The 15,373-nt window shown below is 44.4% G+C and overlaps 1 protein-coding gene across 6 annotated transcripts in view; it reads left to right on the top strand.

Moving 5' to 3' along the window:
• The first annotated feature begins 577 nt into the window (after positions 1-577).
• The window catches only part of LOC119821376 (zinc finger protein 571-like), a 75,999-nt gene continuing 61,203 nt past the window's right edge, over positions 578-15,373 (top strand). For 5 of the 6 annotated variants that reach the window (XR_005286603.1, XR_005286605.1, XR_005286604.1 and 2 more), the window contains exons 1-2: positions 578-756; positions 11,623-11,749. Coding sequence is in view for 1 of the 6 variants with exons in the window: in XM_038340366.1 (XP_038196294.1) it covers positions 754-756; positions 11,623-11,749 (130 nt within the window). In the remaining 5 variants the exon portion in view is untranslated. Of the gene's footprint in view, positions 757-11,622; positions 11,750-13,780; positions 13,840-15,373 lie in introns of those variants that run through there. The other variant, XR_005286606.1, reaches the window with a different exon arrangement.

Below are 15,373 nucleotides of genomic sequence, written 5' to 3'. Positions count from 1 at the left end.
ATTTTAAACAGAAAGCAGGCCATCAACAAAACTAACGTTAGCCATCACAAGCATCTGTCCCGCCACCGGAAGGCTTTTTTTTTTTTTTTTTTCAAAGCGTTTCCCATTTGACAGCACCAGCTACTAGAAAATAAAAGGATTCCTGCTTCTAACTTGAATATGGCAGTGCAAATGTCCAGTAGAAAAGAAAAAAAAAAAATCTCGGAGTCTTTACACATCAACCTAAAATACTTCAGCCTGCGTCTGGTTTTTGTGAAGGCTGGTATCATTTCCACTTACGAATAAGAAACATTTGTATATCAATCATTAGCTGATATAACTTTATGTAGAAGGTTTAACTCTAATATTCAATTAATCCGGGCCAGTTAGGGAGATCTAGTCAGTCTTTCTAGAGGGCTAGACCTCTTCTGGCTTTTGTGACCAACTGCACCCGCACCCCGCCCCTCCTCCTGTCACTCAGGAGGTGAGGGCCCAAAGCCCTGTCCAATCCAAAGCACTGTTATAAGAGTTTCCAATCAGATTCCCTGACCGAGTAGGGGGGGCGGGCTTCGTTCAGAACTAAGATTCTCTTACCAACACTACCTTCCCTGCCCCCTGCCGACACCCTCCCCTTCCAACCCTTCTTGGCCTCTGTCCTGAGCTGCTTCTTGGTCTTAGGTACCCGGAACTCTCTGCCTGGTTCTGTCGCTAGTGACTCGCTACTCCCTGCTGCGGGAGCTCCACTGCAAGGACGCGGGGGTCCAGGAACCTGAAATGGTGAGCGTGCAGCGTCTTGACCTGGCCTCTGTGTGGACCCTCCGCACCTTCCCTCCCTGCCCCTCCGGGCGGTCCTGTCCTGCCCCGGGCGCTCAGATCTCCATCCGGGCTGCCCGCATCTCGGGCACCGGGCTGCTGGCATCTCGGCCTCCGGGCCACTGTGGCCGAGAGCGGTTTGGTTTGGCGGGGATCCTGGGCCTGCGTCCGTGCCAATGCTTTCCCGAACCCTCGCTGTCCTTTGCGCCCAGGGCTCTACGTGCGCTTCTGGGTGGGTTTGTGTCTATCTGCGAGTTTGTGGCTTTTGAATCTGACCGTCCAAATCGAGGTGCGTGAGCACAGTCCTCCACTATGGCTTTGCTGTCGCTGGCAGCTCTTTCCCAGTGCTTCTCACTACTCTTTCCTCAGGAAGTATTTCCTTGGGTCATTTGGGGTCAATAGGAAGCCAGATTCTCATTTTGTGACTCTGATTATTAACCCAGATTCTCACTTTGTGACTCTGATTATTAACTTTAACTCTCAGCTTGTTTCTCCTTGTGCCACCGCACAAAGAAAAGGGGGCGGTTACTGAGGTTCTAACCTAGGATTTTCTTACATGCTAGGCAAGAGCTCTATTACCGATGGTGTTGATTTTTCTTTTCCCTTTAAAAAAAATTTTTTTTAAGGCAGGTTCCCTCTGTGTAGACCTGGCTGCCTGGAACTAGCTATGTAGACCATATGTAGAGCAGGTTGGACTTTAGTATAGGTGGCACCACTATGACTTTTTTTTTTTAACTATTTTTGAGACAAGGTCTTACTCTTTTTTTTTGGTTTTTCGAGACAGGGTTTCTCTGTAGCTTTTTTTTTTTTTTTTTTTTAAAGGGTCTTACTCTTTAGATGATCCAGATTGAATTTGTTGTAGTGAGAAGCGGCGGGGCTGCGTCCCGCCACCCGCCGCTGGCTAGCTTTACACCCGAAATAATTACACGGAAACTGTATTCTTTTAAAACACTGCCTGGCCCATTATCTGTAGCCTCTTATAGGCTAATTCTCACATCTTCCTTTAACCCATATTTAGTAATCTGGGTAGCACCACGAGGTGTGCCTTACCAGGAGAGATCTTAACCTGCGTCCATCTCGGAGAGGAGCAGCATGGAGACTCCTATGGCGACTGCCTGAAGCGTCTCCCCCACTCTACTTCCTTGTTCCCACAATTCTGTTCTGTCTACTCCACCTACCTAATTTTCTCTTAAAGGGCCAAGGCAGTTTTCTTTATTAATAATGAAAGTAACACATAAACACTCCTCCATCAATTTGTGATCTCTTTTCCTCCGTTATCCAAAGTGGAATTACAGATCTCACTATGAGGGCTGGCTGCAGTGTTTGTGGAACTGGAGAGAGGTGCTCAGGGGAGGGGATAGTACTTGACAGATACCCGGGAGCCATTTGCCCATCCGTCTCCTCTCAGAAGCTGAATGGGTGCCTCCTTGAAGTGTTCTTGCACCCAGCCAGTGTCCTTGAAGTACAAAGTGGGGCCAGGAGAATCCAAGATGCACACAGTGAAAGAGATGTGGAGATTTGGCAGAAGTCCCGAGAGATAAATCAGAAAGGCACAGTTAGGACTCCAGGTTAGGCAGTAGGGGATGGAAAGGTTGACTCTTTCGCTCCCCCACTTGCTGTCTCACCTGGCAGAGGGGCTGGCACATGGCCCATTTGTGAGGACATGATTTCAGAAGCTCAGGAGCTAAGGAGTAGGCAGAGGCAGTCTTCTCTTTTTCCCACCCTGTGTGTGTGTTGTCCCAGAAGCTCTAGGCTTTTTGAGTTTCCCCTGGGATAGAGTCACTGCTGTGACAGGGTTGAGTATAGACCACTGAGTCCCCAGGGAAGGCTTTGAAAACTGAGTGGGGTAAGGGAGTGGGGGAGCAAGGACTACAGACTTGTTAGGGGGACATGTGAGCTATATACCTGTTAGGGAAAACACAGACTACACAGCCTGTCCCCAGACCTGTTATGAGGACACACAGGGGTCCTATCTGCTGTCTCTTGTCTGGGTACTGTCTCCATTTCTTGTTGATTGCAGTTTTGTTTTTCCACAGAAAAAGCCATACTCTGCAGTTAAGACTGGCCTAGAAGCCGTTTTGTTACCTAGACTGGCTTATAGATTGCAGCCGTTCCCCTGCCGGAGTCTTCCAAGCACTGGAATTAATAGCTGTGAGCAACCAACTCCACCTACTATTCAATTTTCTCTCTCCCCTATTCTGTGTGCTTGGTAACTTCTGGGCAAGTCCCACAAAGTAGGTGTGGAGCATTGGCTGGGCTGTAGGGCTCCACGTGCTGCTGTGTACAGATGTTTTGCTTTTCTCGGTGCTCTGTCTATGTAAAATAGTGGAGAAATATTCAAATCTCAGTCCCCTCCCCTGAAACTGGGCTTGGCTGTGTAGTTCTTTAATCCCAGCTGCTGAAGAGAGTGAGGCAGGAGGAGGAATCTAATGTTCAGATGTTCCAAACCACTCTGGGCTACAGAGGCATCTCAAGGCCAACCTAAGCAAGTTAGTGAGACCCCCCCATCTCAAGTGACAGACCAAGAAGGAAGTGGGTAGGGTTCGCAGCCAGGTCTGCCGTCTCTGCTTCCCACATTAGCACTGTGTGTGTACAGATTCTTTTCTGTCTAAGAAAGTGCAAATATGTTCTTGCATGCTACGAAGATTGACTCTCTGTCCCCTCCAGTACCCACCCTGTCTGTGCCTGGGGAGGTGGGTCCAGTATCTGTCCTACCTACCCCACCACAGTTCTTTGTGGGCCTCTGTGTTTGTGTCTGGGTGTTGATCTGATTGTGTGTGATGTTTCTTTCTTTGAGTATCTCTGACTGGCTTTGACTGTGGGAACCTAGGCACGTGAACCCACTCACTGTATCTGTAATGTCACTTTGTCTTTGTCCAGTATCTGGATCTCTTATCATTTATTCAACAGAAACCGTTTTTCTGAGACCCTAGATTTCTTTTTTTTTTTTTTTTTGTTTTTTTGAGACAGGGTTTCTCTGCAGCTTTTTTAGAGCCTGTCCTGGAACTAGCTCTTGTAGACCAGGCTGGCCTCGAACTCACAGAGATCCGCCTGCCTCTGCCTCCCGAGTGCTGGGATTAAAGGCGTGCGCCACTACCGCCCGGCTGAGACCCTAGATTTCTAAGGCATGGGTTGGAATACTGATTCCCACATCCTGACTCAGTAACTTTTTAAAAAAATATTTATTTATTTATTATGTATACAATATTCTCTCTGCATGTATGCCTGAAGGCCAGAGAGGGCACCAGACCTCATTACAGATGGTTGTGAGCCACCATGTGGTTGCTGGGAATTGAACTCAGAACCTTTGGAAGAGCAGGCAATGCTCTTAACCACTGAGCCATCTCTCCAGCCCCCCTGACTCAGTAACTTTGATTAGCCTCTTCTTTTAGCTATTTCCTTGTGTATGTGTGTATATGGTACTCAAGAAGGAACCTGGAGATTTGTGTATGTTAGGCAAGTTCTGTGCCATGATAGAGGCAGGGTCCCAGTGTAGCCCAATGGCCTTTCGCTTCCTATCCTCGTGCATTGGCTTCTAAAGTAGCTGGGGTTATAGACCTGCACCACCAGGGTTCTGATTTTATAGAGCGGAACCCAGGGCAGAGACAGACAGTTGCAGACACCCAGGCACTACTTGATCTTCTGTCACCCCCGCTTCTGCTTGTGATGAATCTAGTGGCCAGTGTGTTTGCACAGAGGCTGTGAAATGGGCCTGGCCTGGTGGGGTCCCAACACCTTGCCCACTGCACAGAAGGTGGCCATTAAGGAATATGGATGGCCCAGTGAAAGAGACTTCTAGACCGAGGTACAGACGTGGTGAGAGACACAGATCAAAAGGTCCACCAGCTGACCACAGATAGAACCCGAGGGCTGTCCCTGGGGTGGTGGCATGTTGATTCCTGTTTCCCTACTTCCAGCATCTGGGCAGGCTTGGCAGGAGGGCAGCTGAAAGTGCTGTTTGGGGACATTAACTCAAAAGGCCGATTCAGTTATTCTCCAGTGTACCCTGATATAGGGAGCTTTCCAAGATTTCACCTGGGACAAGCCACTGCTGTGGTCGAATTCTGGACAGTCAGTCTACAGCAGGGGACAGAGGGAAAGACTGTAGAAATCAGGGAGATAGGAATGGGAACTGTGCCCTAAACTTTGCCAGGGGCTCATGGGTCCTGGTTCTTTATTTGTGTGTCTACAGCTCTCACAGCTCTCTCCCTATGTCCCTTGTCTCCCATCATCCTCCCCCCCCTTTTTTTTTTCTTGCAAGTAGGTCTCTTTGGACAAGCCTGGCCTGGGGTAAAAGTGGAATGGTTTTACCATAGCTTGTGACTCTGAAGCAGTGGCTTGGCCATCGTGGGACTGCAGAAGACACTAGGCTCAGGAAAATATCTAATGGCTGGAAGAGACCATGCTGATGGTCCCTAGTCTATGAAGGTGCCCTACGGACAAAGTGTCTTTTAGAAGGGGAAGGGGGGCACAGGTCTGTCTTCTAGATATAAAGGGAAAAGACACTGTGAGGGAAGAAATCAGGAATTTAGCAAGGAGGTGATAGGCTCAGGTAGGGGACATAGCCTGCAGAAGTCTGAGGAGTAATTGGGGAGAAATAATTCTGCGGGACCAGAGTCGGGGGAAAGGGGGTCTGAGAGAAGACATTTGGCGGGAGTCTGAGGATGTGAGAATCTGAGGGAGAAGACATTGTAGCAATCTGAGGTTTAGAGAAGTGCTCCTGAGGGAGAAGAGAATGCGGGAAAGATGTACAAGGGATGAGGTTTGTAAAAGTTAGTTTTATTTCTTGAAATTATAATTACATAATTTTCCCCTTTCCTCCTTCCAAACTCCTTTCTTCCAAAACTTCTTTTTTTTTATTTTATTTAATTTAATTTAAAAAGAACTTGCTGTCTTTTTAATTTATGTCTCTCTATCTTTAATTGTTGGTGTGTGTTCCTAAATACATAAATACAATCTGTTGAGTTTGTATAATGTTACTTGTATGTGTGTGTTTTCAGGGCTGACCATTGGGCACTGGATGACCAATTGGTGTGTTCTTCTCTGGGAAGGATAGATAGTGTCTATTCTCAGTATTCTGTTGTTGCCAGTAGTGACTTGTCTAGAGTTAAGGCCTCCTGAGCTTTTTCCTGTCCATGTTTTATGTCTGTTGGTGTTGTCCTTATTCAGGTCATATTTAGGCAGCCATGTTGACGAAACTTCATGGGTGTAGCTTCTGACATTTCTAGGGGACACAATCTCACAGCAAACTCCAGCTGTTTCCCTAGCTCTTATAGTTATTCTTTGTCCTCTTTGGCACTGGTCCCTGAGCCTTGGGTGCTGGAGTTGTGTTGTAGATATATCAGTTGGCTTTAACTGCACAACTTTGCATTTTTGAGAGAAATCCTGCCTAATACTGGAAACCTAGACAACTACCCTGAGCTAGTGAAGTCATGGATCTTGGAGGAGAGCCTGTAGCTGCCACTTTACTAAGTCAGCATAACTCTAACTACATTCTAAATGTTTGACCTGATACCCATAAGTAAGTGAAGTCCTCACCCCTCATGGAGGAAGCTACCTGCAGCAGAGGGATGAGATTTTGAGGGTACCTGAGAGGGAATGTAGATTGTGAGGGAGAAGGAGGGTTTGAGGAGATCTGAGGGTGGAAGCGTAGCCCATGGAAAGATGAGGGAAGGGTTGGGGAGACGGCTTAATCTTTTGCATTTGGCATGAAAGTGTGAGGACCTGGGTTCAAACCCCCAGACCTACATTAAAGCAGGGCATGTGGTGTGAGTATTTGTAATTTCACTGCCCCTAAAGAGAGATAGAAGGCATAGACAGAAGGATCTCAAGAAGCTGACAGACCAGCTAGCCTGGCATGCCTTATAGAAGCAACAAAAGAGATTGTCTCAATTTGGAAGGCAAAATCTGACACTTAAGATTGTCTCCTAATTTCTACATGGATGCCCCTATTCATATTTGCTGTCTGTCTTCTCTGTCTCTGTCTGTCTCTGTCTCCCTCCCTCCCTCCCTCCCTCTCTCTCCCTCTCCCTCTCCCCCTCTCTCTCTCTCTCTCTCTCTCTCTCTCTCTCTCTCTCTCTCTCTCTCTCACACACACACACACACACACATACACAGGAAAATTTTTTGCTAGTGAAATAACTTAGTTAACTGCTTGCTGCACAAGCATGAAGGTCTGAGTTTGATTTCCAGAACTCACATAAAGCGTACTGACAGAGGGGTCCGGAGAGATGGCTGAAGAGTACTTGTTGGTCCCAGCACCTATATGGGACTGTTCACAACTCCCTGTAGCTCCAGCTCCAGGGATCCAACACTGCCAGTCTCTGTGGGAAGCTGCTCTTACCTACACATAACACATACACATAACTAAAGATAATTGTTCTTTAAAAGAATGTTAGTGGAGACATATAACTTCTTGGGACTTGCAGGTCAGCCATCCTGGCTTAATTGGGAACAAGCTCTCTGTTGAACGTAGGAGAGCCTGTCTCCAAAACAAGGTGGGCTTACCTGAGGAAGACACTCAAGGTTAACCTCTAGCCTTCATACACACCCACAAGTTTACACACACACACACACACACACACACACACTCCCTCACCCCCAGAAAAACTAAGGGGACATTAGAGTCCTTTTAGAGTCTGGTGTCTCTCTCCAGCTGAGAATCAAGAATTCCAAAAAAATTAACATGATTTCCTGTAAAGGCTGCCTTTGTAGAGACAGCAGTCCTATATAACGGTATTTCAGACAAGAATGTCAAATGGCAGTGTTTACAACTATGAACGCATGACCTTTTACAATTACAGCCTTGTGTCTTTCTCATAAACATGGAACTGAAGGTGTGTGGTTGATCGGCAGTTATGATTCACCAGACTAGCTTTAATATATATATATATATATATATATATATATATATATATATATATATATATATATATTTCAGTTTTAAGAAAGGAAAGAAAAGGGAATTTACAAATCCAAGGTTCCAGCGAGGAGTGCAGGAAAATAGAGAGCAGGGGGCCGCAGGCCCCCAAGATTTTATAAGTCAATATTAGCCTAAGGGGGACACGCCTTTAGCCGAAGGGGGACACGCCTTACAAAACAAAGTGATTGGCTAGGCTTCCCCTTCATGGAATTTCCTGGGCGGTTCCCAAACTGGTGTGCACATTATTAGCAGTAAAAACACTTGAACTTCTACAGCCCTTGGTTTGTCTCCCAGCTATAAGCCTCTCCAGTGCAGCTCGGGAAAAACCCTGTTAGCTCATTTACCTTCCTAAGTGATCCTTGGAAATGCAAGGCCACTAGTCCTTAAAGTCACTAATTCTCAAAATCCTGTCTGTCTACCTATCTATCATTGCTCCAGAGAAACTTAAGGGTGCCCCACATTGCTTTCCCTTTCTTTGTCTTAGCTTCCTACTTACGTTGCATTGATAAATTCCAACTCTCTTCCACATTGGCTTCTCCTGAGTGATTTTTTTTTTTCTGTAGCAAAGTTAAGAATTCTGGCTTATGAGACTGGAGAGATGGCCCAGTATTTAAGAGCACATACTATTCTTCCAGAGGAGTCAGGTTTGATTCCCAGCACCCATATCAGGTGACTCACAATTACCTGTAACTTTAGCTTCCTGGGGATCCAATTCTTCTGGCTTCTGTGGACACTTGTACATGTGCTCCATAGTTAAAAGTAATAAAAAATATAACTTTAAAAAAGAATTCTGACTTTACCTGAGTGGCAGTCTCTATAAAGAACACCTCAGGTTGCTGCAGGGATCAGGGGAAAGTTATTTCTCGCTACTGCTCACAATGAGAGTGGTTTCTGAGGCTCCTTTAAAGGAGGTGGAGGGTCAGAGGTGTCTGAAACCCATCAAAGAAGGAGAGGAAGGGGGAAGGGGCAAGAAAAGGCATTGCCCTGTTTCTGACACATTTCCTAGTGCACTCTACTGCTCGAAGGTCAGTGCCCACAGCAGCCTCCTGTCCAGTGTCGTCATGGAGATGCAGATTCAGGATGAGCACTCTCCTAGGCCTGCCAGCAAATTACTAAAATTCCATTACCCTATAAACATTCCCATGTGACTTTCCCTTCCCACTCTGTGGTCAGCATTTTGTTCTTTATGGTATATTTCAGACAGTGTTTGGTTTGTTACTTTCCTCTGAATTCTGAGCAATATGTTTGGAGGAATTAAATTCTATTTGTGAACATTTCACACAAGTAATCTGTGAAGATTCTTTCCTGCCCCTGTGTGACCAATCTTGGTGCCTCTCTTGTCTCACCTAGCTACATGCACCTTACCAGGGAGTGTTTGTTTTTAACTTCACTTTTGCTGATTTTACAAGGGTGATGTGTCCTTATCCCAGCTGCTGTCGTCCTGGTCTCAGGTATTAGAACTGCCTAGAACTAGGGAATTAGTACTACTAGGTGCCCAAAGCAGCTATGTCTCTGCCTTATGAATATCAGTCCTTGGGTCAGTGGTAGCCTAAGATGGGATGTGTACCCTCTTAGGAGAGCAGTTGGGTGACCTGCAGTTGGGAGGAATGTCCTTCTATACTCTACATCAAAGAATCATTTGAAAGGACCATCTGCTTGTGATTGAATACTGTTATAGTCAATATTCCAATTCATTCTTTGGAATGCTGCTCCAGTTCCATTCTGTTGCTCTGACAAACATTATAACCAAAACAGCTTATGGAGGAAGCGGTTTATTTCAGCTTATATTTCCAGGTGGTCTATCACCGAGGGAATGCACGACAGAAACTTGAAGCAGAAACCATGAAATAAGCTGCTTGCTGGCTTGTTCTTTGGCTCACACTCAACTAAGCTGTCAACACAACCCCAGATCATCTGCCCTGAGGTAGCACTGCCCACAGTGGGCTGTGACTTTCCTACATCAATCAACAATCACAACACTTCCTCACAGACATGGCCATAGACCAATCTGATCTGGACAGTCTTGTAGTTGAGACTCTATCAGAGGCTGCCAGCTGATGTTAACTAGGACAAATAAATCCCCCAAACAATGACTATATGATACTATTATTTGTGTGTGTGTGTGTGTGTGTGTGTGTGTGTATTTCTGTGTACATGATACGTTTGTGTGGCTGTACCACAGGTGACATGTTGAGGTCAGAGGAAACTTTTGTAGACTCCTTTCTCTTCTACTTTTATATAGGTTCCAGGTATTGAACTCAAGACATCAAGCTTGCTGAGACATAATTTTTATTTTAAAAATAATTATTTTTATGTATGTTTTGCCTGAATGTGTGTCTGTGCACCATGTGAGTACCTGGTGGCCTTAGAGGCCAGAAGAATAACTCTGGGCTAGAGTTATAGACAGTTGTGAGCTGCCATATGGGTGCTGTGAATGGAACACTGGTCCCCTGCAAGAGCAGACAGTGCTTTTAATTGCTGCGGTCCAGCCCTGTTTAATTTTTTTAAAGAAGTAACCTATTCCTTTATAAAATGGCTGTATTAATTTTATATTCTTTCCCTTTAAAAATTATTTCATACATGCATATGATATACTTCAACACATTTACCCAGTTGGTCTCTTCAGTACTTTTATGGTTTTTGCTTGGTTTTTCTTGGTGGTGTGTTTATATGTGTGTGTCTGTGTCCACTCCATTTTACTAGCACGTCTTTTGCATAGGTTAGGGTTTATTTACTTAAGCAAGGGCCTTTCTGGTTACCACACCAATGAGAAATATGACAACTCCTCCTCCAGCATCTATTAACCGTCCAGAGCTCCACCGAGAAAGGTGAGGCCTTACTGCCTGTCCTGCATCCGTGTTGCTGTGGATGTATAGGTAGGCACTGCAGGTGTGAGTTCCTGGGAGCAACGGCCCTGCCATTTCTGGAAGACAGCGTTTCCCAGTACCGCTTCCCATGCCCTCTCCAGTGTTGCTCCCTGAGCCTCAGAGGGGATGAGAATAGGTGTGCCATGTACTGCTGAGCAGCCAACAGTCACGTATTCTCAGCATGCTGACCAGTTATAAGTCTCAAGATTTATAGCTGTTGCCTCCTGTGAACAAGCTTCTCTGACCAAGCCTGAGAGCAGCGCTACAGAATGGAATATTCTTTACAACAGAGTCCGAGGGTTTGCCTTTAGCCACACTCCTGTCCTTTCAGAGCCTCTCCTTGTAGCCTGTGCTGACCCAGAACTCACAGAGAAATGCCTGCCTCTGCCTTCCCTGAGTACAGTACTGGTCTTAAAGGCATGAATACCCAGTCTCACAGTTGTGTTGAGAGAGCAGGAAGTTCCTTTCTGCATTACTGCTGGGGATTTCTGTCCATGGAAGTGGTTACGTGCCCACTTAAAGCCATTTGTTTTTCCAGGATCCAGGAGTATTTGCATGTGTCCAGATCCCTTTATTCCTAGAGCTTGGGTTGGGATGGGGGTGTTAGCCTGTCTTCCTTCAAATCACCCGAGCGGAGACACTCAATCATGGGCAGATTTAATGGGCCTAGAGACTTCAGTAACTTCAGACAGGGCATTAGATTTTGTTTGTAGTATAACTGCATAGAAAACACTTTAAATAAATTCTTGAACCCTGCATTAACACAGGTAAGATATTTGCCTTAATTTTTCTTTCATGATACAAATTAAGCAATATCTTCTATAAGCTAGTCCATCCTTAATGAACAAGTTCTTTTACCTCAATTAAGCTATTTAAAACCAAAAACAGAACACTCGCATGCTAGCTTATTCTGGACAGTTTGCCATTGAGGCCTTCTGTGATTCCACATCTCTCAAGTCTTAGTGGAAACCATATTGAGCTCCTCATTTTATGTTTCCAAAACCGAGTACTTGGAGTTTAAAAAGAAATGTATCATTACAGGGTTCTGTATCATTTGAGGACATCTCTTTGGATTTCACCTGGGATGAGTGGCAGGATCTTGATGCTGCTCAGAGGGCACTCTACAGGGATGTGATGCTCGAGAACTACAGCAGCCTCATGTTCTTGGGTAAGTCTGTACTGTAACTCTGCACCCATTAAATTCTTGGTTGGCAATTATAGGAATTATTGCTGACCCTTCCTTCCTTCCTTCCTTCCTTCCTTCCTTCCTTCCTTCCTTCCTTCCTTTTCTCTGTTTAGTCTTGGCTATCCTGGAACTTGCTTTGTAGAATAGACTGTTCTTAAATTCAGAGATCCACATGCCTCTGCCTGTTTGCTGTGAAGAGACACCATGACACTGTCATTTAATTGGGGCCGACTTCCAGGCTGGAGAAGGGGCTGAGAGTTTTACATCTTGATCTGCAGGCAGCAGCAGGAGACTGTATCACACACTGGCTGTAGCTTGGGTGTAAGAAACCTCAAAGCCCACCCCCACAATGGTACACTTCCTCTAATGAGGCCACATCTCCTATTGCCTCGTTCTGTGGGCCAAGCATTGAAACACATGAGTCTGTGGGGGGCCATACCTATTCAAACCACCACATTCTGGGATTAAAGGCATTTGCCAGCTCTGCCCAGCTAGGATTATTGCTGACTTTTAATTCTAATTGTATATTATACATTAAACTAACATGTACTAGTCACATATATTTATGGAGAACTTACACAGTTATATATTAATGATGCAACACTTAAAATTTAATAAAATTTAATGATCAGATGCAGATGAGCATCGGGTAGCTCAGGCATTGCTTGTCTGTACTGGGAATATTTAACATCTCTCTGACAGGAATTTTAAAATGTTCAATTAATTGCCGTGGACCATGTATTTAGTTCTGTTCTATCGCTTGTCAACCAAGTGTGTGCATCCCTTTAAGCTCAGCACTCAGAAGACAAAGGCAGATGGATCTCCGAGTTCAAGGCCAGCCTGGTCTACAGAGTGATCCCTAACGGCCAGGACTACAGAGAAACCCTGCCTTGGGGTGTGGTGGGGGGGAATGTTACTCATCACTTCCTTGTGCATCTCAGTAAATACTGTCTTCTCTCCATTCCTCTATCCCCTGTAACTTTTCCACACTAATAATTGCTGTGTTTTCTCCGCTGCTGCAGGGTAGCCTTAGCTTGCAAATAAGATGAGAACTGTCAGGTGTTTTCTGTTTTTGTTGTTGGTGGGATGTTTTAGGACATATTTGGATTATGCCTTTGAATTTCCTGAGCAGACATAAAGTGTTGATGTTCTGAGTTATGTGGGTTGATCAAAGAAAGAGGGCCACTCCAGAATGTAATCAGGCTCTGTGGCAGCAGGGATGTCCAGCCTTGATGGACTGAACCTATAACAGCCATGTAGAAGCATATTTACTGATTGTTACACAAAAGTTGTTTTTTTTTTGGGGGGGGGGGGTAAAACAGGCTCCTCATACTAAAGCCCTGATCTAATCTGTGTGTTTTGGGAAGGAGAACATCACACCCCTGCAACTTTAGTTCCCATTGTATACTCTTTGCCATACCCAATAATGCAAGACATTCCAGGTGTGGAATCATTCCAGGCGAATATGGTTTGATGAACCAAGACCCCCTGAAAGGTCACCTTGAATGCCTCTCAAAAAATTATTTCACCCAATAAACAGCAGGAAGCAGTTTGGAGAAAACTATGTCCATATTCCCAAATATTGTTTATAAATGTTTGTTTACATATAAAGGGGAATATGATATAGATATGAATAATTTGCATTGGTATGGATCTTGGTTTATTGATACAAATTTAAGGTCAATTCGGTTATATGTATCATTTTAAAATGTCATATATAGTTAAGAAATATAGGTTAATAGATAATTATCTATAATAGTCAAGCTTGTAGTCATGTTAGTTAGATTTTCTAGATGTATAGAGATGGATTTCAGGTGGATAGGGGTTCTTCAAATCTTTCAAAGACTTTTAGAATATGGCATTTAAAATGTTTTAATAACTTAGGACTTTTCATGACTATGAGACACATCTGCTCCTGATAGCACCAATCTACTTCAAGAGGAAGATGGGCATCATAGAGGCTCCTTATGGAGTTTGTTAGCCATTTTGTCAAGAAACTGCTCTTGCCTGGACTGCTTGATAAACTGAGCATGCAGGACCCACAGAGAAATGACTGCTGAACTTGCTTAAAGGTGAGACCGTCCTTCAGGGTTCCTATTTCATGAAAGAGTCTGCAGGACATTTTGCAGGGCACAGAAGAAAGTGATTGACAAACTGCCAAGAAATTTCCTGCTTCATGGAAAAGTCTGCTGGATACTATGGGCCTGTAGGCTGAAAACGGATGCCCCAACAGCACAGAACAACTTTGAGTGTACAGGCAGTGAGATGTCATTGTCATTTCTAGAGTTTTGGAAGTTGTTTACAATATACTTTCTGTTTACTTAGGCAATATTATATCCTTCTGGAGTCTTTGATGGAGTTGAAGAATTATAGTTTTTCTTAGTTATGATAAAGGATAAAGTAGATATAAATATTGTGAGTGTAATTCTTGCTTGATACCTGTTGTGTTATATGTAATTTTACTATGTTAAAGTTAAAACCTTTTTTTTTTATTTAAACAAATACAGGGAGGTGATATGAGATTCTCCTATGTATGCTGTGAATATCATTGATTAATAAAGGAACTGCTTTAGGCCTATAGAAGAGCTATAGGGGAATGGAGCTAGGTGGGGAAAACTAAAGTGAATGCTGGGAGAAAGAAGAGCAGAGTCAGGGAGAAGCCATGGAGCCCCTACCGGAGACAGACGCCAGATGGAACTTTACCTGGTAAGCCACAGCCATGTGGCAATATACAGATTAATAGAAATGGGTTAAATTAAGATGTAAGAGTTAGCCAATAAGAAGCTAGAGCTAATGGGCCAAGCAGTGTTTTAAATAATATAGTTTCTGTGTGATTATTTCAAGGCTGAGCATCTGGGAACCAACAAGCGGCTCCTAACAACATCATTGTATACTATTTGCCATATCCAACAATGCAAGACATTCTAAGTGTGTCAGGACTGTCTTGTGACTAAAGCCATACAAAAGCTGTAAAGCTCCTTCAGGAAAACAACTCTTAAGTCACAGAAAACAATCATCAATATCTGTTGTTTTAACTTCAGCACAGTGGCTGCTGGCTGCACTCTAACCTGCTGCTATTTTAGCCAGCAATTGCAACTCAGCAGTTACCGGCCTGTTTCTTCTGGCCACTCAGGCTGCAGCCTGTAGGGAATTCTGTTCCTGAAGGCACTGGCCCTTGCTGCCTCGAAAAACGTAGCTTTAACTAAATATTTTTCTGTTTATAAATAAGAATTGAAGTTTAAAGGCTGGGGTGAAAACCTGCAAGCTAAGAGAGGTTGAGTAGCAAAAAGCTAACCTCTCCTTGCTGGGCATTTCCAAAAGACCTGTGCCTAACCAGAAAAACATGTCACTCTGAATCCCACCTATTTCCTATGTTTGTCTGTCTCTCCTGGATGCCCTCTGATGCTCTATGACTATTTTTGTCAACTGGTTGCTAACTCAGCCTCCTGGCCCAAGGGTAATTATAGGCAGAGTTTTCCTTTTCCAACCACCTGCTCCCAAATAACCATTCAGAGTCTTAATTATAAATGCTTGACCAATAGCTCAGGGTTATTACTGACTAGTGCTTACAATTTAAATGAATCCATTTCTATTCATCTGTGTGCT

The sequence above is a fragment of the Arvicola amphibius genome, chromosome 8 (genome assembly GCF_903992535.2).
Source record: "Arvicola amphibius chromosome 8, mArvAmp1.2, whole genome shotgun sequence".
NCBI lineage: Eukaryota > Metazoa > Chordata > Mammalia > Rodentia > Cricetidae > Arvicola > Arvicola amphibius.
The sequence above is the reverse complement of the archived record's forward strand: the minus strand, read 5'-3'. Positions and strand labels throughout refer to the sequence as shown.